The 27,281-nt window shown below is 44.7% G+C and overlaps 1 protein-coding gene across 4 annotated transcripts in view; it reads left to right on the forward strand.

The window, feature by feature from the left end:
• Window positions 1-27,281, forward strand: part of CCZ1 (CCZ1 vacuolar protein trafficking and biogenesis associated) — a 302,840-nt gene that overhangs the window by 210,245 nt on the left and 65,314 nt on the right. For all 4 annotated transcript variants that reach the window (XM_086940736.1, XM_086940735.1, XM_086940734.1 and 1 more), the window contains 3 exons: window positions 20,356-20,467; window positions 25,276-25,309; window positions 27,130-27,247. In XM_086940736.1, coding sequence (XP_086796862.1) covers window positions 20,356-20,467; window positions 25,276-25,309; window positions 27,130-27,247 — 264 coding nt within the window. The remainder of the gene's footprint in view (window positions 1-20,355; window positions 20,468-25,275; window positions 25,310-27,129; window positions 27,248-27,281) is intronic.

Consider the following 27,281-nt stretch of genomic DNA (forward strand, 5'->3'; position numbering starts at 1 on the left):
TGGATAGTGAATTGGTTTGTGGTATCCTAGGCTGATGCAGATTGTATAAGCTTGAGACCACTGGTTACTGTCCTCCTTATTTTGGTTAGATAGGTAAGACATTGATTACTATCCCAAAGAACCCAGTCACAGCAATTCTCACCTTGTGATGCTATATATTGTGGTTTGTATTGAGACGTACTAATTCCCTGGAGCCCAATAGCAGTTATCCACTTTATTGACCAGTGGCTGCATACCTGGTGGCCTAGAAGTGAGGAGGCAGAGTTTCTGAGCTTAGCCTCTTTCCAGGACCAAACAGGCAGCCCTTAACTTGTCTCCCTTTATGTGGATGCCATAAGAGTCTTACTTAAATAGGAGGAAAAGCCCTAATCGTCGGGGGATGCTAGATTCAATGGGAACCTTTGTCCTAGTAACAGGTGACCTGGGTCCATTGTGAGTCCTAACCAAGATGTGTTAAAATTGTTCATTGTGTATCTAAATGATGCATTATTATGGAGTACAGACATGCATCATTACATTTCAGAGCGCTGTTTAGTTGCACTAACATCCTTGAGTTCTGTGATGCTGCATACAAGGTGTGAGTAGTGCTGTGGCAAGCTTTGGTGATTCAGTACCACTCCCTTTTGCCGAGTTCCATTACCATGCTAAACCCTTCTCTACCCACACAGCCAACCAGCAATGAAAAGGTCCCACTTCGATCTCTACTCCCATTCAAATAGCAAGTTATATATTGTGGTAAGTAGTTTAAAGTACAGTAAAACATCTGTGGAATGGTGAATGGTTTGTAAGATGTACCCTAAACATTGCATGGTCTGGGAGTTGGCCCTTTATTAATTATCATGCTAACAAGAACAATACTTTGTTTTTATATATATCGCCTGCAACTGTAGTTTATCTGTTTCAATTACCAATCTGGACCTACGTGATTTGAAAATTAAGAGAAAGTTCAATACATATCTCTCATCTACTTTTCTCTGCTAGCCCTAAACAAACCGTAAAAGGGCTATACACAGATTCAGCATGGATTGGAGATGAATAGGTAAACACAGTCTCCGCCACCCCAAAAGTAGTCAGATAATGACCATATTGCAAGTGAGTGACTGTTGCCGAGAGAAAAAGACGAGCATATACACACTATTAAGCTGGCGAAGGCTTCCTTTGTAACCACCTTGAAAAGTAAACTTTTTTTCTCATGAAAGAATGAGACTCTTCTTCAATGGCTTGCCATTAAAAATCACAGAGGGAGTGAATATTAAGATTTTCAAGGTCTCCTGTGTAAAAACAGTCCGTTTAAAGCACCAAAGGACCAGGCACATTGGTCCTCCTTATGAGTTCCCAGATTAAGCTGAAGGGATATCCAAGGTCTGCAATTTCCGAATCCAGCTAGTATACCTGCGCCTAAATCTAGACTTTAAAAGTTATATGCGCTAAATGGGGAATAATACACAATCCAGAATTTCTGGATCCATTTTTTACCCCTTTGTGGGGAATATAATGGTTGTGAATCCTCATACAATTACCATTGTAGGTATTCAAAATCCGTCCATTGTGCTGGAGGAGGGCAGCGGCGGGACCGCGTGCAGTCACTTCTTGCAGCTCCAGGAATACACGATCCAGTATTTGCAGACCCGGTAATTGTGACCAGAAACTTCAGTGTCAAACAAAGTTGAAGAATACTTGCTGGCGTGTGAAAGAACAGCACAAGGCAGCAAATCAAAATTTAAGCAAGGAAACAAAGCTGTGACTACCTGGAAACACAGAACATTATCTTATAAGGGATCAAAAGAACAAAAGCAGTGCTGCAGAATACCTGACCTCGTGTTACACTACTTAACACTCAAAGGTCGAAAGGCAAAGTTACAAGAAGCTGTACGTTCTATCCAACGAAACCCAACTGACAATGCTTGTTCAATATACATGGTAACAGGCTAAAGGCAAGAGATTAAAATGAAGAATATCTGGCCAACCGGAAGGACGATATTTGCAGAAAGGTCTTGCCGATATTTCTCAATATATGAAAGATATGATGTTTATTATCCATATTTGACAATATGCATTTCCATAGTCATGCAAGTAAAGAAAATATTCCTTGCAAGATAGCGCAATGAGTTACCCGCTCCAGGGAGCATCTGCTTAAATATGAAGATCACAAGTTTAAATCTCAGTCAGGCGTACATCCATCTGAGGTTGGTGAAGTGAGTATACCATCAAATTGGATAATAAGAGCAGCTGTTCTTTACAGCTCTCAAAAACAACACCGGTCTGGCATGAAGCACTAGAACAATCCTAGTATTAAAAGTGTTAAAGTATTATATTGTGAATTATCATAGGCCGTTAGCAGATGTTACTTATGAGACCGGGACAAAGATTGAATCTTGCAGGCTGCATTTCCATAGATTGTTACTGTATGTTACTATGGGACAAACACTGGAAAGCAAACAGGATGGATTTTGTTAATTTTGGTCTCTTTTCTCCACCACAGACAGGTAGCATATTTCATTCAAAACTGTAGTTTGTAATTGCCCCATTAGTTAGCGCTCAATATAGAGGCTGGTGGGGGACACCGCCTCCTTATTTAAAGTTGGTTACAAATGTCAAATCGTTTGAATTGTGTTGTATTGCAGCATTTATAAAGTTCTTACTACCTTTTGTGGGCCACTAAAGCGCTTGCCTACATGAGTAGCATGTAGGGTGTTTACCGATGCTCAAAATTAGTTCACCATACCCATAGTCCACTGCAGACTATCAAAGCAACCTCAGTCCCCCACCCCTGACAAGTCAGCGAAAGACAAGATGGTGACTTAAAAACATTGAGCGTTGATGAAGTGCTTCTTGCATTCAGAGACTGTGTGGTCCTGCAGGAGACACTGAAGATGGTCAAAGGTTGTAATGCTGATCATTTAGGACTGCAGCATAGGTGTGGATTGTTGTTCTCGATAATTTCAGATGAGTACGCCGTGCAGCAGGAATGAGGCAGAGAGGTGAGAGATTAACAGCAGCAGTATACACTGAATCTCCTCACTTTCTTTGGCAACCTTCTTTTTAGGTCTCGCCTAGCGATGCAGCGCATGTGCTGCTCGCTTGCGAGACTATTGTCGTCGGTTTTGCTTCGGAAGCGGGGTGGAAACTCCACCTGTGCTTCTGATTGGCACACGTCAAAAATGCGCCCTTTTAATTGGAAGGGAGGCATGTTTGTACCCTCCCTGTCTCCTGTTTGCCGTGCCTGCCCAGACCGGAGATGTGCACGCGTAAGGTGTATGCGCATGTCTCACTTCAACTTTCTTCTCATGGCGTTTCAGCACAACGCGTGCATGGCACGCTTTCACTTTCTACTACATCCTGCCCCACACTGCACTTTGAGCACCAGCTTCAACAATGGTGGCTGCTTCTTGTTTTTATTTGCTGCGTGCCATGTGCGCTTTAGCTTTGCAAATGCCTTCTGCTCATTTTACATTCTGCCCCACACAGCACTCGCGAGAAGCCGGCTTCAACAATAGCAGACGCTTCTTGTTGTTTTACTGATCGAAAAATAATCAAATGTTTTCTCAATTCTACTAGTGTTTTCTCATTGAAAATAGTAATTACTTCAGACGTGTATGTAACAATATTCGCTATGCATATTTTAGCTGAATCGCTTCTTATTTACATGCCGTCGATTATTCTCTTTCTTTTATGTACTACAAAGCTAGCAAGCTCATAGCAAAGGTGTTCTTTGGATTCCTCTCCTATAAACACTAACTTTGGGGGATTCCAAGATGGCCAACACATTGGTTGTGGATTAGTGGGTGATCTGCGTGCTGCGTCTGACGTTCTTGCTCGTGTCATTGTTTACACTCTGGTGGCGGTAGAGCTGAGCGAACCATGCCTTGCTTACAGTTTCGTTTGAGCTCTGTTTGCCATGGCTTCCAACGCCATCCCGGACCCCTTGCACAGCCTGCAGGAGGAGGCTACATGTCCAGTCTGCCTGGACCCCTTCCGGGACCCGTTGTCGGTGGAGTGTGGCCACAGCTTCTGCTGATCCTGCATCAACCAGACCTGGCAGGAACGGCAGTGCAACTTCCCCTGCCCGCAGTGTAGCAGGGTGTCCTGCTGGAAGAAACTGCGGTCTAACTGACACTTCGCTAACATGTCCGAGCTCATGGAGCAGCTGGCGCGAACTGCTGCGGCTCTACTGCCAACAGGAGCAGCGGGCCCTCTGTCTGGTGTGCCGAGAGTCCGGGGAACACCGGGCGCACACCGTGGTGCCTGTGGAGGAAAGTACCGAGGAGTACAGGTAAGAGGACTTCTAGTTTGTTTATTTTTATACAGCGCGAACTGGACCTGAAGAAACTGGAGCATGTTACAAAAGTTAGTACCAGTTACATTATATAAGGTTGCGTTCATAATTGCTAAGCCCAGGGTGATTACGTGATTTGTAATTAATCACAGGAAGATGTGTCGATACTAAGGCCCAAACCTTGTTCCAAAGTTGGTAGGCTCTGGCAGTAAGACCACATCCTCACTTTATTTTTCGCATTGTTTCATCCTAGGACGGTCTTCTGTGGATCGAGACTTAGGAACCTAAACTCGAATGTTTCCTGCCAAATTAGTTAAGTTATGTGATCTTTGGCAAATCTCTCCATCTCTCATGACGGAAGTAGTGATTACCAGGCCTAAAACGCAAAAGAAGCACCCTACAAGTCACCCCCCCATTGCCTAGCGCCTGTCGTCTAGATATAATTCCAGAACAACTCGAAGAATCCCAGAATAACACAACATATTGAAGTTGGAAAATTATTTTTTAAGTGATGTATTCAGATAAAAAACACTAAAATACCGGATCGGCTGGATAACAAGTATATGACACGGATAAGATTCCTGGTCCCACACTTCTTGCTGGCGGTCATGTTTATTTGGTCTTTTTTCTGCAGACTAGGCCTGCCCACCCATTTTGGTATCGCAGTCCATCAATTACTTTTTTGTATACTTTAGTGTGTCGTCAAAAGTAGGCCGTGTATGACCAGACGTGGGTCCCGTGCACACTATATCACTTGAACCAGCCTACCTAAGTAGGGCGAAACCGATTGTTTTAAAAAAAGATGAATTTGGATGCAGCAACCAGTAATAACCAGTGTCTGAGATTCATTCAAGTATTCCATCCAGAATTTTTTTTGTATACTTTAGTCAGTCAGTCCTTATCATAAGCAGGTGATTTCTTGCTGCAATTGTCCTTAGAAAATTAATGATAATATGAGAACTTAATGTACCTCACTTTTTATGTTGATCTGTGATGCTTGAGCTTTTTCCTTTTATTGGAAGTTGTAAGGTGATGAATCTGACATGTAAAGCCACAGTGAAAAATGTTACAAAGCAATGTTGCATTTGATTTTATTTAGATGAGAGTGGTACTTGCACTCCTTGATTTTATTTAAACATTTGACTTATTTTTAGGGGATGGTCGCAGGCAGACATAGGATACCTAGTAGCATCCGTGGACTGTTGTCCTGGAGTCCAATGTTCTACGGCTCTGGAGACTGGATCAAGTAGAATCTTTATGCGCTTGACTCTTAGAGTAGTGAGGGTGGGAAATCAAAAGCTTTTATGAGAGGTAGTGTGAGGCTTTTTAGGGAAGTAGAGGATGGCAATGTAGCAGCATACAACTTTTTAAACCATTTCATGTGGAGCGGGAGGACGGCCACATCTGGAAAGTGGTTTATACCAAAGTAATTACTTTTTTGTTCTTTCAGAAAACGTTTTGACACTAACAGCAGATATTTTTTTACAGCCATGAAACTTTCTCCCATTGTCCCAAAAAGTTATCCATCTTCCCAACTGCCTCATCCCTATACCTAATCCTTTACCAATTTAGTGTACTATACTATACACAGATTTTAATATTCTTGGTAATGTGGGTGCGAGGAACCCCTAATAACACACCTAACAAGAATTTGCAATGCAATAGGTCTCGCATTTGGAACAGTTTGAGCTCTTGGCATTGTAAATGACAATGCCTTTTATTTATGTGTTGGTTTTTCAAACGTAAATGAAAGGCATTATCATTTACAATGCCAATAGCTTAAACTCTCGCAAATGCGAGACCTATTGCATTGCAAATGCTTGTTGAAGGTGTGATGGCATGACTTTGTGTTCCATTGCCTCCAGGCAATCTCTACAGAGACATTAGGTGCTCAAAACCAGGATGAATCCACTGATATTTTTTTATTTATTTATAAAGTTTTATATAGCGCGAACAAGAACCCAAAGGTTATCAGAGCGCTTTACAAAAGGGTGGGAGGAAGGTCAAAAACCCAATATCTACATCAAGTAAGAATACACAATGAATAGACTAGCTGATCTCTCACACCAGGTTGTACTACTGAGTCATAGAAGCGGAAGCAGAACGGTGGAGGGAGTGTTGCATATTAAAGCCCAGTCTCACACCCTCCAAGAAAACCGTAACTAGCCTAGGGTCTGAGGATTCTACAGCTGAGAAGGAACCAACTAAAAGTATGTGGCTGCTGATGTGCTCTAATTCACTGCATTCTGACAACAGCTCTAAAATTGGTGAAATGGCAACAGTAATATAAGCAATGGAGTAAACAATGTAGATGTAAACTGATAAAAGTCACTTTCATTTGTTGAGAACGTATTGGAATGGCATACTGGTTTAATAATCAACTTCTGTCTACAGTGGGAATCTGTTCCCTTAAGTTTATCTAGGAGGTGTGATCCAGGGCAAGCTTTAGTCCAGTGCGACTGGTGCGGCCGCAGCGGGCGCAGACCTCTGGAGGTGGGTGCTGACCTCAGGGAGAGCGCTGTGTTTAGCAATAACTTATGATTGGAGAGATGAGGGGCACTTTTGCCCAGTGGTAGTAAGAGAATCCGAGGAGGAGCTCATGGGGGTGGGGTTCCAAAAATGATTGTCGCACTGGGGGCCACCAGTGCTAGAGCCGGCCCTGGAGTAATCCTAAATACAGGGGTTTGACTATCAATAAAAATGATTTAGACTTAAAGACCTTAATTGTTGCACTGCTGTGTTAAAGTACTGACTGGTGCATAAAATATTGAGTACTACATTAAAGGTCTGAGGGATTCCATCAAAGATTGCATGGTAAACTACTCTATGATAATTCTGTGTAGTGAATTCAATATGTCAGTGATGCATCGAAGTGCTGAGTGTTGTGGTGCTGCGTTAACATTTTGAGTGGAACCACATGCATTAATGTTTGCTCTTTGGCATTAAAATGCTGTATTGTAACTGTTAAAGTTGATTACTGAGATCCTTCCTTCATGGTCTGAGTTCCATTGTGGTGTGGGAATGTTTAACAGAGGATGCGCATAATTCTCTTATAAGCAGGAGCTGCCAATAACTTCTTTTGTGTAAAGCATTGTCGAACAAGAGTAGCACCTACACTATCTACCTTTTGCCCCACTCTTCGATTTGCTAGTTGATCATAGAAAAGGTCAGTCAGTCATATATATTTTAATCGGTTTCCGTAATTTTTTAGGAACCATAAAAAGTACATTAAAACAAACAATATATAAAAATTGGACGGCGGAAAGGGTAGTACCAAAATACAGAGTTTTCATAAGAAAGGGATACATTATAAGGTTAAAATCATACGGGGTTATTATACAGACTGTTGGTAAAGTGTGAGTGCATTAAAAGACAATTTAGTCATATTTACACCAATATTTTATACATGTTTTAAGAAAACCAGCTACGCATTTGGCAATAAATTCAGAGTCTAGGTATTGTAGAACAAGAAAAGCGGGATGACAGGATCTCAAACCCATAGATGACAATAGAGGGATAATCCAACGCTTTTGGGGTAATTCATAAAATCTGCAAAATAGCGTAACATGGATTGTGGATTGATCCGAAATATCATCACATGGGCACTTAGTAATAGATTTTGACCAATCTTGCTTTTTCGGAAAGGAAACAATACGAAAGAAAATATTAAAACGAAACCGGGTGAACAGATATTTTTCATATGCATTTAGGTGATATTTCAAGTAGGGTTGAATGCCTAAGGCAGATTGAACACTTAGGATCTGGATATTGGAAATCTTGGTAATTTCTTTAGATATGCGGAGCTCCCTCATATGTGATAAGCATACCATTTTTAGGTTTTTCCTTGAAATGCTTGACAGGGTTGAGGGCTCAAAGAAATACATGGTCATGTTTATATCCTTAAAAAAGTTACTCACATAGGCCAGCCAGGGGATTTTTGTCCAGTTGGCCAGGCCCAGGCAGTCCATAATGAGTGAGCGGGTCAAATTACACTGCTCCGTGGTCCAAACTCTGTGCCATAAGAGCATGGGCTGGATTTTGATATTATCCGTGATGTAATCCATACCCAGCTCGATATGGCTACCGTAGATTGGAGCGCCTTTTGGGGTTGCCAGCATGTACCTAATAAAGCCATTCTCTACCACCTTAAGAGCTTCTGCGGCAGCGTAGCCCCACACCCCCATGCCATAAACTGCCACACTGTGGCATTTGGCATAGTATATTTTCAGAAGTTCTTCGGGAGGAGGCTTTCCAAGTTTACGTGCAAAAGTAACCAGGGCAGTTGTTGCGCGTAGAAACATTAATTTCCTACTGCACATGGCCTGCTTCCAGGACATTTTGTTGTCAAATAAAATACCTAGATAAGGGTACGTATTGTGCTTTCCAACTTATCTTTAGTGATAAAGATCGGTTTAGGCTTCTTTACTTGCTTACCAATGTGCATTACAAAGGTCTTTTTAATGTTGACCATCAGGTCCAGAGATGACATAAAATTACAGTAATTATTAAGAAGATGCTGCAGCTGGTTTGGGGTTCTTGCCATGATCACCGAATCGTCCGCATACAGTAGTGCGGGAATGGGGCGATGGTCAATTGTTGGTAGGTCCTGGCTCCCTTCCAACATGGCTAACTCAAGGCCATTGGTGTAAAGGTTAAAAAGGAAGGGAGCCAGGAGACAGCCCTGTCTAACTCCCCTGGTGACGGCAAATGATGGAGTAAGTTCGCCGTGCACTCCGTATCTCACTCTCGCCAAGGCGTCTGAGTAGAGTTCTCGTAGAAATGTGACCAAAGGTGGGTCGACACCCAATTCGGCAAGAATTGACCACAATTTGGAATGAGACACGCAGTTGAACACTGCAGATAGATCTACATACACTAGGTGTAGACTGCCATTCTTTGCCCCAGCGTATTTACCAATAAAAAGGGAGAGGTTTAGCACCTGCTCTACGGTTCCCAGTCCCTCCCGGAACCCATTTTGCAAATCTGTCATGATATTAGCAGCAGTGGCCCAGTCCTGTAGGCGCTCAAGGACCAGCCGGCCGGCCACTTTGCCAAGGGAATCGAGGAGTGATATGGGACTGTAGCATGCATGGTTATTACGATCTCCCTTTTTAAAAATGGAGAGCAAGGTTGAGGTAGACCATGAGTCAATTAACCCCAGTGATGTGGCAGCTTCAAGAACACTGGTCAAAATCGGTGACCATAATTCCTGATTATGGGTAAAGACGTCTAACGGTACCCCGTCCGGGCCGGGAGCCTTGCCAGATTTAGAAGCTGACAAGGCGGTGATGATTTCATTATGCCCAAATGCTAACTGGATGGGGTAGATACTGGTGGTGTGGGGGACGCCTGCCCTACCTTTCCCATTGTCATTCTGAGTTAAATTATCTGGAGAGAAAATTTTCGAGAAATGGTTAACCCAGCTCTCTGCAGTTACTGACACTTCTAACCTGGGTGCAGAGCTTGAGTCTGAGAGAAAAGGGGATTTGACCACTCGCCAGAAAGCTGAGCAGTCATTGGTACGACAGCTCTCGTGGAGCTGTTCCCAGAGATCCTTCTTTATTTCCCGTCTGCAGTTCTTAATGGCCAAGTTATATTCTTTCCTTAATTTTCTGACTTCAAGTGGGTCTCTTATTGGGTTGCGTAGGGCCTCCTTTAAAGTTGAGAGAGCCCTACGACATTGGGGATTAAACCAGCCTTTCACTTGAGATTTATTAGAATTTTGTTTACGGGATAATTCCTCTCTAATAATTTTGGTGATCTCAGCAAAACTGGTTAAAATCAGATCCTTAGGGGACTCTAGGTCTAAGCATGTTTCCAATAAGGGGTGTGCTCTTTTTATTATATTAGCTGAGAGTACATTCGGGTCTACTTTCGACCATTTAACTGTATAGCCGTTCAACTTGGCTATGGACAAAGTTTGTTGGTTAAGCAGACTGGGAATCCTAGGTTGTTGAGAGGTGCACTGAACTGTAACAGTAAGGCTGTTAGGATAGTGATCGCTACTAATATCCACTCCCGTTGCAAAGTTAGACAGGTGTGCCTCGCATGTTATGTGTGCATAATATGAAATCTATAACACTCGAATGACCCCTCCCATGGAATGTAGGGGAAAAGGCTATAGGAGGGGCTACTAGGTCATTTGCAAAACCCAAATCTAAGGAGAAAAGATGTTCATTTAAACAATTCCTGGGGTTAGAATGAGTATAATGGGCTAAAGGGCACCTGCATTCGTCTGTAATACCACACTTAACATTTTCATAATTAACACACAAAGGAATATTAAAATCACCGCCCCAAATCAAATTAAAAAAAGATACTGGGTATCTTGACCGTTGCTCCATTAAAAAGACTAATATTTCATTTAAAACAGTTACGGATTCAGGTAGAGACAAATTGTTGTAGAAGTTAACCAGAAAATAGGAGGACCATTTTGTCACCGTTATTCTAAGAATTTGGTAATTCTCGGCTATCTTCAGTTCAGATATTTCCTTAAGTGGAAGGTCGTTAGATAGATAATTAGACCTCCTTTAGGTCTACCTGAAGGAGAAGGACGAGCACTTGAATGAAACGTCTTATAACCCCATAAATGAATGGGAGAAATCAACCATGTCTCCTGGAAACATAGTATGTTATGTTCTGATAGATACATCTGCCGTGTGGATTCCTCACCTTGTGAATATCCCCCTTGCGTCAGCAACATTCGGAAATTCTTTTCGTAGCCTCGCGCCGACGTGGATAGGACGTCACAGAGACACGACTCCGCTCGCGACTCCGCTGACGTCACCGACGCCTATAATAGGCCCACGCCGGCGTGATGACATCAGTTCCCTTTTTTCCGCGTCGTCGACGCTAACAGTTATCGGGAATCTCTGTAGCCTACTGGTACATTGTTGCCATTTTGTTTCATATTTCTGCTTCTCTGTATCCTGTCTCTTCGACGATGTCATCCAAGAAGACCGGCTTCAAACCCTGCAGGGAGTGCGGTAAAATGATGTCCATTACCGACCCCCATGAAGACTGCATCTGGTGTTTAAGTTCCGACCATGATGTGGAGGATTGTTCTTCATGTCGGAAGATGAATCCGAAGGCCCTGAGGGAGAGAGAAGCCAAACTTCTGGTTGCTAAGGTGAAAGCTGGAAAGGAGAAGTCGTCGAGGTCTCGTTCTCGAAAGGCGAGGTCGAAGTCCAGGGCGAGGTCGAGATCTGCTTCTCGAGAGAGGTCGTCTTCGAAGTCGGCGTCGGATCATGTTTCGAAGTCGAAGAAGAAGCACAAGAAGAGGAGACATGAGTCCCGACGTCGGTCTGGTAAGGAGTCGGGGTCGAGGTCGAGGTCACCGAAGAAGGTACGTTCGAAGGTGGTTACTCTCGAAGTCTCTGAGCATGAAGGTGAGGCCTCACCTTCCGAGTCGCATGGGCGGTCTCCCACTCCGGCTCCGAATACTTCTCCGGTTCCGAATCCGTCTCCGGCGCCGTCCCCGGCCCGTGAAGAGGAAGAGACTCGGGAGGTTGTGGATTCTGCGCCTGTTGATGAGCCGAATCCGATCCCTCCACAGGACCGGCCTGATGGTTTTCAGCCGCCCTTTCCTGCTCCAGGCCAGGACCCTTCAGCGTTTTTTAACGCTATGTATGGCGTCTTCTCAAGGGCGTGGTACCCCTCTGGTGCACCTTCGGGTCCCATGGGTCCATTGGCATTCAGCCTGGGAGTTCCTCACTCCTATCCTCCGGCTCCGTTTATGCCTTACATGCCGGCTCCGACGCCGCATTGGCAGTTCCCGGCTCCGCCGAAGTCGTCGACGCCGATTCCAGCGTCGCCTGCTCCTGATCTTCCTCGAGGTCATTCTTCTGTGCCGTCGGATTCGATACCGGCGCCGGCCCCGAATCCGTCGGAGCCGCAGTTGGATCCGGCTGCGAGGCGTGTAAAGGAGAGATCCAGAAGGGAAGCTCAACGCCTTTTGGAAGAGCAGAGATACATGGATTGTTGAAGAAGGTGAATTAGAAGAGAGCTGTTTTGAGGACTTGGCGGATTCAGGGACTCTTGATTTCTCTCCTGAGTGGGAGTTGCCCTCAGGCTCAGGTGCTCCTTCTAAGGATATCCAGCCTTACCATCTGGTTATGAGGAAGGCTGCTAAGCTTCTTCAATTGACTCTGCCTACAGTGGAGTTCAAGTCTAATATCCTCACTGAGGTCTTGCATTCACCGAATTCTGTGGTTGAGCCTTTACTTCCATTCAATGATGCTTTGACAGATCCTATAATGGAGGTGTGGAAGAAACCTTTGTCGGCTCCTGCGGTTTCTAAGAATGTTGCGAGGAGGTACAGGGCTGCTCCTGAGGACCCGGCTTTTCTGTCTTCTCATCCTTCGCCAGAGAGCCTGGTCATTCAGGCTGCCTGTTCAAAGAAGAGTCTTAGTGCCTTTCCTCAGGTTCCTTGTGAGAAGGAAGCAAAGAAACAGGACCAGGTTGCAAAAAAGACCTTTTCATCGGCTAGTATGGCGTTGAAGTCAACTAATGCCACATGTCTTATGGGAAGGTATGTGCATGCCCTGATGGACTCTTTGCGTATCCTGGCTCCAAAAATTCCTGACGCCAACCGGAAAGATTTTGAGGAGGTGATTTCTGACACTCAGGCGGCAGCCCGCCAGGTTATTCAAAGTGGTCTGGACACTGCAGACTCAGTGGCTCGTATTATGGGCACTGCTGTCGCCACTAGGAGGTCAGCCTGGCTGAAGTCATCGGACTTTTCGGCTGATGTTCAGGCGACTTTGCTTGATCTTCCTTTTGATGGATCAGGTCTCTTTGGGAAGAAGGCGGATGCGGCTCTTGAGAGATTCAAGGATTGCAGAGTAACAGCTAAGTCTTTGGGTCTCCAGATCAGAGGCACTTCTTCCAACAGAAGGTTATGGGGCTTTGGTCGCTCCTTTCGGAATTTCCGGCAAGGCCAACAGCAGCAGCAGCAACAGCAGCAGCAGCAAAATTCAGTGTACAGATCGTACAGGGAAAAGCAAAGAGCGCGTCCTCGTGGACGTCAGCCCTCCTCTTTCTCCACCTCTTCCAACCCCCCTGCCGCAGAAAAGCAGCCCTAGATCCGCTATTCAGGATCATGTGGGTCCGGTTGGGGGTCGGCTTACCCATTTTCTACAGGATTGGGAATTGGTTACGACAGATCTTTGGGTTCTCAATCTTGTAGAAAATGGGTATGCCCTTCCCTTTTGGGAATTCCCCCCTGTTTACCCTCCTTGTCAAGGTTTTTGCACGAGGAACATCTGTCTCTTCTGCAGGAGGAGGTTCTAACTCTGTTACGAAAAGGTGCGATAGAGGTGGTCCCAGAGCAGGAAAGGGGTCAGGGATGCTACTCCCGGTATTTCCTGATCCCCAAAAAGGATGGCAGGCTTCGTCCAATCCTGGATCTCAGGATCTTGAATCTCTATCTGAAGCAGGAGCAATTCAAGATGCTCACCCTTGTTCAGGTTCTTCAAGCGTTGATGGAAGGAGACTGGATGGTGTTGCTCGACTTGCAGGACGCGTATTTCCACATACCCATCCTGAAGTCGCACAGGAAGTATCTCCGTTTCACGGTTGGGTCGCAGCACTACCAGTTTGCGGTCCTTCCGTTTGGTCTTACTACTGCGCCTCAAGTCTTCACCAAGGTGATGGCGGTGGTGGCAGCTCATCTCAGGAGGTTGGGGATACCTGTATTCCCTTATTTGGACTTTTGGCTGATCAAAGCGGAGTCGTCAGAGAAGGTGCTCCATCATCTGCAAGAGACAACTCAGTTGTTGTTCAGGTTGGGTTTTTCGATAAATGTACCCAAGTCTCACCTGGTGCCCTCCCAGCGCAACCTGTTCATAGGTGCCGTACTGGACACTACTGTTTGTCGTGCATTCCCTCCTCCTCAAAGGATTCGCGACATTCAGGAAATGATTCCTTTATTTTACAATGGAGCGGTCGTTCCAGTCCTGAAGGTCCTTCGCCTGCTCGGTCTGATGGCTTCTTGCATTCTGTTGGTCAGCCATGCACGCTGGCACATGAGGGCACTCCAGTGGTGTCTCCGCAGGCAGTGGTATCAGCACAACGGAGATCTCGGGGAGTCGGTGAAGATCTCCAGAGAAACTGCGGCGGATCTGTCTTGGTGGAGCGTGGAAGGCAACCTGTCGCAAGGAAAGCCTTTCCATCTACCTCCATCGGTGGCCACGGTGATAGCGGATGCATCCACTCTAGGGTGGGGTGCTCATCTGGGGGATCTGGAGGTCAAGGGTCTTTGGTCTCCAGAGGAAAGGTTGCTTCACATCAACCTTCGAGAGTTGCGGGCGATACGTTTGGCGCTCAAGGCCTTCCTCCCTTCCCTTCGCGGTCGGTCGATCCAAGTCCTGACGGACAACACGACCACGATGTGGTACATCAACAAGCAGGGAGGAGTGGGGTCGCAGTGTCTCTGCAGAGAGGCTCTGCGTCTCTGGTCCTGGGTTCAGGACCACCAGATTTGTCTGATGGCAAATCATCTGGCCGGAGTTCTGAACGTGCGTGCAGACAGTCTCAGCCGGCAGTTCTCTGCCGACCACGAGTGGAGGCTTCACCTGGAGGTGGTTCGTCACGTCTTTCGGACGTGGGGGACTCCTCGGGTGGACCTGTTTGCCACTCGCGAGAATGCTCACTGCCCGTCTTTCTGCAGTCTCCAGTATCCGATGCAAGGAGCCTTGGGGGACGCGTTTCAGTTGAGTTGGGGAAATCAACTCCTTTACGCGTTTCCTCCCATACCCTTGATTCCTCGGGTTCTGAGGAAAATTCGCCAAGACCGGGCCCAAGTTATATTGGTCGCCCCGGATTGGCCAAGAAGGGTGTGGTATACAGATCTACTCCACCTCTCCTCTCACCCGCCGCTCCGTCTCCCTCTCAGGGCAGACCTCCTCTCACAAGTGGAGGGGCAGGTTCTACACCCCCACCTCCAAACATTGCACCTTCATGCCTGGAGATTGAACGGGGCAACCTGATTTCCTATTCTCTCACGCCTGACGTGGTGGATGTAATTTTGTCTGCCAGACGTGACTCCACTAAGTCTGTCTATTCATATAGATGGTCTAGGTTTGTTATTTGGTGTGGTGAGAATGATATTGACCCGTTGAGAGCCCATTTATCAGATGTGCTCCGGTTTGCTCTTTCTTTGGCGCAACAGGGGCTTGCAGTTGCCACGGTTAAGGGCTATCTTTCGGCACTGTCGGCTTTTATTTGTTTGCCTGATCAGCCCTCTCTTTTTAAGTCTTCTGTAGTTTTGAGATTTTTGAAGGGTCTTGTAAACAAGTTCCCTCCTTCTCCTTTTATTGTACCTCAGTGGGACTTGAATCTTGTCTTGACTTTTCTGATGGGCTCTCCCTTTGAGCCTCTTCATAAATGTCCTATGAGGCTTTTAACCTTTAAGGCAGTTTTCCTAGTTGCAATTACCTCGGCAAGGAGGGTGAGTGAGCTTCAAGCTCTTAGTTCCAAGCCCCCGTTCCTGACCATACATGCTGATCGGATGGTTCTAAGGACCAGGGCTGCTTTTCTTCCTAAGGTGGTGACTCCTTTCCACCTTGGTCAATCCATTACCCTCCCTACCTTTTATCCTCCCCCGCACCCTTCCAAGGAGGAGGAGAGGTTACACCGTCTGGACCCTAAGAGGGCGGTGTCTTTTTATTTAGACAGAACTAAAGACTGTCGCTTGGATGATCAACTCTTCATTGGCTTTGCTGGCTGCAAGAAGGGAAGAGCGGTCCATAAAAGGACTTTATCAAGATGGATTGTTCTGTGTATTAAGATCTGCTACTCTTTGGCCGGTAAGGAACCTCCAGAGGGTATTGGGGCTCATTCAACTAGAGCTAAGTCGTCAACCTCAGCTTTGGCTAGAGGTGTTCCTGTGGAGGACATTTGTAGAGCGGCGACCTGGTCTTCCCTCCACACTTTCGCGAAGCATTACTGCTTGGATTCCGAAGTGAGGAGGGACGGTCACTTTGCGCGCTCTGTCCTTCAGGATTTCCTGGTTTAGAAGAGTGGACACCCTCCTCCGGGAGTGGGGACTGCTGTGGGACTCTATTCACAAGGTGAGGAATCCACACGGCAGATGTATCTATCAGAAGAACAAGTTACTTACCTTCGGTAACGCTTTTTCCGGTAGATACTATATCTGCCTGTGGATTCCTCACTGACCCACCCGCCTCCCCGTTGTCCACTCTTCTATGCCAGAGTTATTGTACTGTAATGTATATTTATTTTGATGTCAAGGAAATGTTTCAATTGCTTTCCTGCATTTGCTTTCCTGCATTTGCTTAGCACTGTGTGTTTTGCCTTGACTATTGTGTACTGTGTATACTTTGTATATATCTACTGTCATTGGTCCGTCCGTGTGCCTCGATGGCACGGAAAAAAGGCGGAACTGATGTCATCACGCCGGCGTGGGCCTATTATAGGCGTCGGTGACGTCAGCGGAGTCGCGAGCGGAGCCGTGTCTCTGTGACGTCCTATCCACGTCGGCGCGAGGCTACGAAAAGAATTTCCGAATGTTGCTGACGCAAGGGGGATATTCACAAGGTGAGGAATCCACAGGCAGATATAGTTTCTACCAGAAAAAGCGTTACCGAAGGTAAGTAACTTGTTCTTTACGAATTGTTTTGAGCCAGCAATCTTGGTCGATTTTTGTGCGCAACCCTGCTACATTCCAATAGATCATGGACAGGCTTAAGTTAAGGAACAAATTGGATCAATAGAGGGGGAAGAAGGAGTTTGAAAGACTTCAGTTAGGAAGGGCAGGTCAGGAAAGAAAGGATTATGCGATGGATTGCGGGAACCATCTGCCGCTGGGCATCGGTCCCGATTCTGTAATTTAGGGATGCTCTCTGGTGAAGGATTATAAGAAAGAACTTCCAAAATGGGAACGTCTACGTTATCAATACCTGAATTCATTACGGCTACATGGTCCTTTTGGATCGTGTTGTACTTATTTGCGAGTCAGTCTACCCCCTCTAGGCTCGAAAGAGCCACAAAGCGATTGGAAGTAGCAATATTGAAGTTTGGGCCCAAGTTGCTCTTGGGGTTCATTGGGTTTTGAATTTCAACCAGGGCTCTTGGGTAGAAATAGCTTAGTGATCTAGTAGATATGCCTCCCTCATAGCTATCGCTATACCAGTCTCTGATGAAGTTTGTAGCCCTATAGTCTTTAAAATTTATAATTACACTGTCCCCTTGTACATCCTTGGGTCTTTGTCCCAACCATGGTAGCCTCCTAACATTTAAAATTTTACCATCGATACTTGCCGGTAATGGCCTGTTAACACTTAAGCAATACGTGACCTTGTTTTTCAGGGTCTGGTAGTTTTCAGATTGTCCTGGCTTCAGCTCTGAAACCCCAGTTAGTACTATTACGTAAGGTCCTGCTTCAGGCGGGAGGTTTACGTGCTGCACGTTCCTTCTGGGGTTTTTGGCCGCCATTCGCTTCCCCCCAGAATTATCGAGTGCCTGTCCCCTTTTGTTAGATTGCTCTGATTCTCGAGTTTGTCTGGGTTTGGAGGAGGGGGAGCTGGGTTAATAGGTTGACTAGAGGGAAGGATAACTTGAGTAGTTGATTGGGACTTACCCCTAGAAGGACAGTCGCTAAGTTTGAGTTTTTCTACAGGTACAGAAGTGTTTAAAGGATACCTGGTTGTAGACAGTTCTCTAAGTGAATTCATGTTCGAGATCCCTGTGGCTTGAACTGACTCAAGTTGGTCTGCTATTCGCTTAACCCTCTCTACGAGGGGCAACAGTAGGGATTTTATCAGATGTTCTATATTTCTCATGAGATCGTCTGGCAGAAACGTGTGCAGGGGATTTTGTTCAGTTTTACTTTGCGGGTCAATACTAGAAGTTTTGATGGTTATTGAGGGTTTAGAATTTTTTGCTCGGGAACCTTTTTGTTTATTTCGGCCTCGTTTTCTTTTGATGGGGAGAGATGACACTGGTGTTCCAGCACTAATGGTTCTTGCTGGGAGTTGCTCTTCGAGCGAACTATCAGTAGGGGAATAGATTGTGATATTGGTAGAATTACAAACCCCCAAAGTGGCCGGACATTCGGATAGATCTTGGAGTTGGCGCGGGATACCAATGTCCATTAATATAGCAGACCCAGAATGAGGCAGGGATGGAGAAGGGGCTTTCTGGATGGGGCCGAGGGAGGAGGGAGCGTTTATTGAGCCACTCTGAGGATATACGCCGTTCAGCCTGCTCTATTTCGTGTTCAACGACTGAAACGACCCTGGTGATGTAGTTATCTAGGGTCCCTTGAAAGGAGTGGATGATCCCCCCGCTAGCAATTTCCCACCCAGGCTAGATTTCGTGGTCATTTTCAGGTAAGGAACATACAGTGTTATAGCAAGATTTTAAGCAAACAATGTTCACAGCAGTTCTTACTTCTGAGTCCAAAGTGGGATTGGCAGATAACAAAATGAAAGGGGGGGGGTCCCAGCCCAGCTCTGGACAGCCCCGTACAGCCACAAAGGCCCCGCCCTTGTCCCGGGCTTCTCGCGACGTGGGAGCAGGGCGCGTTTTTACAGCGCCTCCGGGCGCGGGAAGTGTTGTGGGCGGCTCCTGCCGCTAGTGCCCCTGGGAAGCGTAGTTTCTCCACTCGGCGGCCGCGATGAGGCAAGGTGCGGCGGCGGGAGAGCTATGCGCAGTTTGTGGGGTCCGTTCAGCAGTGTCCCAGTATAATGAGCAACGCCTAGTCGTAAACGTGCTGGCGGAAGTTGTGAGTTCATTCACACACAGTATTATCAACCCACATTAGCTTAATGCACCCTCAGAACTGAGAATTAAATATTACTTTGTTACACACTATGTTTCGTACTATGGCTTCTTGCAAGGACACATTTGTCTTTTTACAGCTGTCCCAGGCGGTTCGCGCCTCTCTAGATCAAGAAATCCATTGCTCCACCTTGCAAAAGTCAACCGGATGCAGGAAGTCGGGGCGTTGGGCAGGGAGTGACGGACGTGGACAGGGGGAGTAGGAAGACTCCAAGGAGGAAGACTCCAAGGAGGAAGGTGTCCAGCTACAGTGTCTCCCTTACAGGGTTCTCGTATTATCTGTCCTTAAAACCAACGTGTATCACTTTGTTGCATTTTGTGCTCATATAGCGCTCCTGCAGCTTCAGCCTGCCTTCAAGGAGGTTCTCTTGATCAAGGCTTCAGCGAGGCCGGATGGCCAATCCCAACTCTTCCGCGGTTCACGTGCTGCCCTGGTCTCAAACAAGAGTCCTGAAAAACTACAGGGCCCAGAATGCACTGTTCTCTGGACTGGATGGATGAGCTGCTTGAACAATGGAGTTGAGAAACTGACTCGTTGGCGTCTTCCCGAACTTGAAAGGACCCTTCAGTACCTGTCAATCTCTCCGACGCGGGGTTGAACAGACTTTCCCTAAACAGAGATCAAGTCAGCAAGGGGAAAAGTTTGTGCCGCTCCACTCATAGAAAAGGTCTTTAAAGGATTTTGCTTCACAGGAGATGGGGATAAGAACTCGGGTGGGCCAATGCTACCTGCCCGCTCTACTACTTGCTCAATTCATACAAACATATGAAGACATCAAAAGAATAGGTGGGTTTTTCCATCACTGGTGTGTCATCTTACCAATTTTTCCCTTTTAGTTATGGTTCACAAACAAAATTGCAGGGGGTAATAATTTCCGTAGGCGAATACTTATATCATGTTGATGCATTTTAAAGAGAATGTTCACCCATGCCTTAAGAAGAGGCCTGCATGGTGACGAAAGCTAGCAGTGGAAAGTATGTTACTTCATTGAAAATGATAACCAATGCAAAGTCACATTTTCTGTCTTAGTATTTCATAGATGGGGAATAACATTGAGTGAAAACAAATTTGAAATACAGTAATCAAGGAATAAGACGCATTGGACAAACTGTACTTCTCATTTGGTCTCTCCAGTCTGTAAACATTTGCCCTGACTAATCTGATTTATGACGTGTTTAGAATTGGGTCTGTATTTTCTATTTGATTATCAACTTTTTAGCTTGCCCATTCCAACTATACAGACATTCTCTTTTGTTCATTGTGTTCTGAATTTCAGGTTCTTGACGGGGCCTTATGACCTGAGTGACCCAGAGGTAAAATTCAGATTTCCCAAAATATTTGTGAATACAGATGAATCTTACGAGGAGCTCCATCTCATTGTCTACAAGGTAAACACTTTAAGAAGCGTATACTTTTACAGACTATTGGTTACGTGCTTAGTTGCAAGTGGTGGGCATCAGCACCAACGTTTGGGTCTGGTACTTATTTTTCATCATCAGACTTTCACTAGGAGAGAAAGGCAGAAACGTGAGACAGAAGGAGGAAAATAGATAAACGGTGACTGAGGGAGATAGAGTGGGGTAAAATGAACCTTCAGGAGTGTGACAATGAGACTCGAAATTAAACTTGGTGGAAGAAACAGGCACAAGGTGAAATCAAGACTAGCTGCCTTGGTATTCAGCAACTCCATCGTTCGAAAGTGCCACTGCATTCTCCTAAGGAAAACGGTGGACTCCTCCACTTTAATTTTATTTATTTGCTGCCTATTTTACTAAAAGACTACTAATGCTAGTTTGATACCCGGTGGTATTGCTAGTTATATAGAGACACCCATTGTTCTCTTCTGTGCTATTGGTTAAAATAGCTTCATACACTCAAATAAGACTCGCTGCCAGTAAATGTCAAGTAATCAAGTATGATGTTTGCCAGTGTCAGAGAGCACTCCTGTTTGTCAAAGGTATGCAGTGGCCTTGGTCAATGCTAACGTAATTAAACAGAAGAGATACATTTCAAAATATTAAATCGCAGAATTGAGACATACCGCATGCAGGATCTTGGTAGCTTTGATCACTACCATGAGGACACAAACTTTGTTGTTGCAGTTGAGTATTCCAATTAATTTGTACTTTAAATTGATTTCTGAAGGATCTATTGATTCAGACCGGTTGACAGACCGTTCTGCATTATTGCCTATAATAACTCCTTTCAAAAACAGCAAATGCGGGTAACCTTGTCTGGTCTCTCACATTTTAGTATTACCGGAGGGCATGTTGTTTGATCTACCATAATGACTTTGTACGAGTCACCCACGCAGATCGCGTTGATAAAATGATTTTTAACCTCTGAAGCCACAGGCTGACCTGGTAGAACTGTCTTCCTCCACAGAAGGTGAACACAAAGAAGCCCTTCTGCTCCTTTAAAGTTATGTGGATCAAATCAGACTTACACTTTGTTTTACCATGGTTGCAGTGGGGTATAGTGAGAGAGAAACACACAGGGTATATACAGGAATGGGAGATGGCAGGTCTCTAACCTTAATGCCATTCAAACCTAGGGCTTACATACATTCACGGCCATCCAAATTGGTGATATCCCACCCTTTATCTTCCCCAGCACTATACACACACACGCCTCTTACACTCTGGTTGTGGGGCCAACATGACATACTACATGAATGTACATAAGGAGAACACCACAATTATAGCTGTCAACAAACTCTTATAGTGTCATGAGATAATCTTTTACATGTTTCTTATGCAAGATAAAAGAAGTAACACTTTAGTTGTACCCCCGTCACAAACAGTATAGATTTCTGTTGGTGAGCAACATCTAAAATGTGTAGAGCACCTGTCAAGGAACTTGTGAAAGTTTTACCTTTTAGTATGCAAAAGGCAAGGGTTCAGGTAAGCCCCACACAAAGATGAGAGTTCTTACTACTGGACGCTTCAGTGAAAAGCCCAGTAAGTGTTTGAAGATAAATGTTTCAAAGTCTTTTTGTATTTAAGTGTATCTGTCTGATTAATCTCTCAAATGTTTCTACTCTACACCCCACACCCGGTTCCCTGAAAGCTATGACTGTCTCCATCTCAATTCACAGAGTCGGTGCCAAACCGATGCTGAATCCAAACTACAGAAGGACCCTTGCAGTCCCGGTGTATGACATCCCTCTCTGTAAACCATACCTAGAAGGATGACCTGACGATAGCAAACCTTTGCCGAAATTCAGATACTCCAGCTGTAGCGACTTGGTACCCAAACTGATAAATTCTGCCTACTGAGCATCTCCTGGGCAATTGTACACATCGGTCCAGAATAAGATTACTGAATCTCCTGGACAGGTCCCTTAACACCACGCAGGCAATTTTAGACAGTAGAGTTATGGGGAAATGTAGCCCAGCCCCCACCACATTGTTCACTTCCTTGGTATGGATCGTGGAAGCAGTAACTTCCCAATCGAAAGACCTTCTGAAAGATTACCTGCCTCTGTCAACTTATGGGAGCAAGTGCCCACGTTATGGGTAGGAGAAGCTTTCATAGTTACATTCCTCATCGCACTGCCACAGTGCGCCCCCAAAATGTAGAATGCAGGTGAGAAGAGTGAGAGCTATCAGTCTCTGATCATAAAACCCGAGTGGACTGATTCTCCAAGGTTGCACCAAATTGTAAACGGATTCATCTGTCAACAAATCTCAGGTGTAATCATGCACAGTTGATATCCCCTGTTCTGGAGTGCTGGAAACCATCCACCAGGACTTGTGAATCCTGAGCTCTGAAGTTGTGACCTGTTGGTTGAACGGTGAGTCGAGTCTCCACCAGACTGGCTTGTGCCATAACAGTGGTCCCAAGTACAGTGTTGCCTGTGAAAACATGAACAGCTTCGCTTCGTGTTGAAACAAAAGAGAAGTGAAAAGAAAAAGAAAATCGTTTTTCAGTACCCTCTTTGTCTCTAGCCTACTTATGACCAATGAACAGTGACTTCACAGTCATTTTGACCTTGCCCCCTGAACTAGAAGTGATGTCCATGCTGGGATGTTTGAAAAGCTGGGAGATCCAGCCGGTGGCTTCTCTGCCTATTACTAAAGTAAGGAGATAGCTCAGAGGTAAATTCTTGTGATTTCGAAGTCCAAAGGTTGAGATGAAGTGCTCTTGAGACTCTGGATACAGCACCCAAAGTCAGTGAAGGTCAGGTGTACAGACTTCATTTGCAAGGTTGCCTGATCCTAGGAGTCTGCGTGGGCCAACCAGTGATCCAAGGAATAGGATTGAAAGGTACCCACATTCATCTTTGGAATGGCCGACTGAAAGGAAAGATTTTACATTGAAATGAAAATAGAACGAGGTACTATAACCTTCAGAAGTCATCTGTGTTCTTTGCAAATTGTCAAGTATACGTCCTCCACATCCATTGAAAGCAGGAATTCTTCAAGATTGATCAGAGGGATAATTCTTTGAAATGTTCCCATCTTGAAATGTTAAGTTTCTACATAAACATTTGCCCCTTTTAGATTTACAGTCAAACACTGCCCCTCTCAAACCTTTGCAGAGAATATTTGGAGCCAGAGCATTCTGCCACATGATCCTCTTGTTGTTCTCCCTTCAGGAAAATGCAACCATCGCCATCTTTACCATTGACTCTGAATGACCCGAATGTATCCTTTTCTGTCAAAGCAGCAAAGAGGTGCAGGCAAAACCTCAGAATAAGGAGAAAAAAAGAGTAAACTATTTTCTATGCTCTTCCTTCAAAGAGTTGTCTGATCTTTTTTTTTATCACAGAGACCAGAATAGTCGTTATTGTAGACCCACACAGGAGTCCCAGACGCATCTGTGAAATAGTAGAGACCACTGTTCTATATTAGTCGAAGGGTGTTGGGGCTTTGGAGGAGGTTGAAAAAGTCCTTAACTGCCCCCTCCCACTCTAGACGCCCCTAAACTTAGATGTGTCTCCTATGTAAGGAGCTGGAGAGGGCTATAGTATTGGTATCTGGAATGCTTGTGTACTGGTCTTGTCCCATGCGAAGAGGTGACAAAGTAGACGTAGCCGAGCTTTGTCTTTTTAAAGTTATTTATTTAGTCCATATGATGTGTAGTAACAGCCCCACCAGGAGCAGCCTGCTAGTTGCTCAGCCCATCTTCCAACTGGCAACACTCACACTAGGCACCCAAGCATTCCACTCATGTCCATCACACCAACATTCCACTAAACACTCACACTGGCTGAGCAGCTAGGAACAAGGTGAAAGGGAACAATATAACATAACATGAGAATACAACAGCTTGCATGCAGATGATTTTAGGGATGAGGAGTTTGACACTTTCCTTCATGTAATACTTTGCAGAACATCATTTGTGGCCTGAAACCTTCTGGCCTAGGAAACTAAGACCAAATAGGACAGCCTTGTGTACCATATCCATCTTTCATTGGCCATTCTTTACTTGGCTGGTAATCTGTAACCAAGACGGCCGGCCTGATTGCTTAAGCAGTATCTATGATTCTATACACAATGATTTCAATACAGTTGCTAGTCGTCGATTTCCTTCTTTTCTGTATCCTTCCATTTTTATTCGGTACCTCCTATTGTCATTGTGGTATTTCTATTTTTTTAACATTTTATCTACTTTTTAAGTTTTCTTTGCCTTAGAAGCTACCGGGTGTGCATTTCCTTTTCCCGCTGTAATGAATAGCAATGCCCTGGGTTGTAGAGTATCTGGTGACAAGGGTGATCTCATCCAAGTGTTTCACTTCTTGATGGAGGATAGCTGTAGACTGACACCTGTTGTTAGATGGATCTGTACTTAATACAGACAGGGTGTTTTTTCCAATTAGGGTTGAGACTTTCTAAAATGCTAGCCTGTTGACAGCTTTTTGGTGATGTTTACAAAATGGCTCCTCAAATCATGCCATAGTATGTCTGAAAACAAGAACTTGCCTTTGAACTTGGAAAAATGTAATGTTGTAGGTGGATATGCACTTAGCTTACCAAATAAAATAAATACAAAGCATGGTGCATTAGCTTTTTCGTACATTTTGGAAGTAGTTAACGTGTATCTGGTTTTTGTAGTTCTAAATAAATGTATCCAGCCAAAAAATGCAAAGCATTTTCTTGGACCAGCATGATTTCTAACAGCTTTTTAACCAGGATGACAAAAATTTTACTGAAGCCCACACACAACCTTTCCATTTTTTTCTATTTTACAGGCTATGAGTGCAGTTGTGTGTTTTATGGTTGACGGTAAGCATAAGCCACGCAATTTTATTATACTTTAATCTTGTGGATTTTATGAGCTGTGTGCTACAAATGGATCTTGAGTGTTTCGGATTCCACTGTCCCACTGCCCTGCTTCTCCACAGCAATTTTGAGTTTGCACCTGTTTTCTCGAACGTTCCTTCTTCTTGACAGCCTCAAGTGGACAGTGCTTTTTCAGTCCTTGTATCAATTTCAGTTACTACATAGTTGTTGATAAATCGGTCTGTTTGTACAGCACAACATGCAAGCACAAAACGACCACATCATCATTCTTGGCATCAACAGCCGGTGCTGAAACCTGAAATTACACCTTAACGTTGTACCTTGAATATCAGTTTTTTTTAACAGAAGATTCCAGTGTTCGGTTTTTGATACCACCAAGATGCGCAAAGGATCAGGTCTGAAACTCGTGTGTCATGGTCCCAGAAAGAGAGCGAATCCAGCTCAATCATTACTTCCTTTTATGCTTAGCGAGAAACTGCAGTAGTAATATATTGGGGAACTCTTTTAAGATGTATTTGAGCAAGAGTTTATGCGGTGCATATCATTTCAAGTTAGGATATACCTTCCAAAATCAGTTTGTTGAATAGACAGCTCTTGGTGACTACACATTCACTTGAAGCGTATATTGAAACATGCATCGTTTTACAGTCATCTTTTTTTAAACCAAATAATTGAGGAGCCTAATTAGTAGGCTTACTAGCTCCCATATACACATTTTTAATTATGACTGCATTTGTGTTCCACATGCCGTGCAATTTTAAAATTGAATGTGTTGCTAAGGTTCCCCATTATTGCCTTTGTTTTATTCCTGTGGCAACGATTACTAAATAAGTATTTAAATATGCACTGCCTAGCGTTTTGAACACGTGTCGAATCCAGGCAGGGTTTTGCCACCCATTATATCTAAGTGATTTTATTTATTTAGTGCCTCATTTTGATGATCCTCACTATGAACCCTTCTTTGTATGATCATGTTCTTTAGCTTAATTATGCTGTCTGATCCTGGGTGTGTCCCTAGAGGTCCAGTCTTTTTCAAGGTGTGCTACCTTATCTTTTAGTATATTCCATAATCTGGCCCCAGGGTGCATGCTGGATGCTCTCCCTTTGTGTACTATACCTCAGAACTTGAGGGGTTTAGTGGAACATTTCCTGTTTGTGGTTGAATGCCTGTACCTTCTTTTGGGGCTCTTTGGGCCAAGCATTTAGAACATGTAAATACAATCTGAAGAAATGCCAGCTGTGTTCAAGGGGCTTGTATTCTGCTCCACACACTATTGAACCTACCTGCCAAATTGTCTCAGCAACTAAGGTGTGATGAGTGCCCAGAAACTGCCAGGCTTCAAGACACTATAAATATCTGGCTTAATATTGCTCTTGACTTGGTCCTGTTTAAGTCTTTGTGGTTGTTGTGTGCGCTCACTTTCATATTCCACAAGCTTCCTATTACCTTGACTGCTATCTGGTTTTGTGTTGTCACTGTGGATGTCTCTGTAAGGGGTCTGGTCTTTCTACCAGTCCTACAGCATAGAGAGACAAGGAATTTGTGTTTGTGCCATTACAATTGTCTATGGAATGTGGCGTGCCTACGTTTTGAGATTCATTATGGGCGGCGATGCCCCATTCGACTTCCAGGACTTTCATGTGGAAAGTCTTGGCTAGGATGGTGCTTCTTGGTTCGCACTTATGTGAGGAGTTGAGATTATGATGTGTGTGAGTACATTCATCTTTACATTTTGTAGTTGATACTTACGCTGTTGTGTGATTCAAACTAACTTTTTACTTTTTTTTAACTTGCTGTCTAGCCTCAGTGCTGCCATCTCCAGAATTCTGCCGCAAATTAGACAGCCTAGTTGGACCCCAACTAACAATGCTGGCATCTGAAATCTGTGAGCAGTACAACATCAACAGAAGAATATCTGGGTTTGTTCATTCATTGTATACATCTTTTTTTCAT

This window comes from Lissotriton vulgaris, chromosome 10 (assembly GCF_964263255.1).
Source record: "Lissotriton vulgaris chromosome 10, aLisVul1.2, whole genome shotgun sequence".
NCBI lineage: Eukaryota > Metazoa > Chordata > Amphibia > Caudata > Salamandridae > Lissotriton > Lissotriton vulgaris.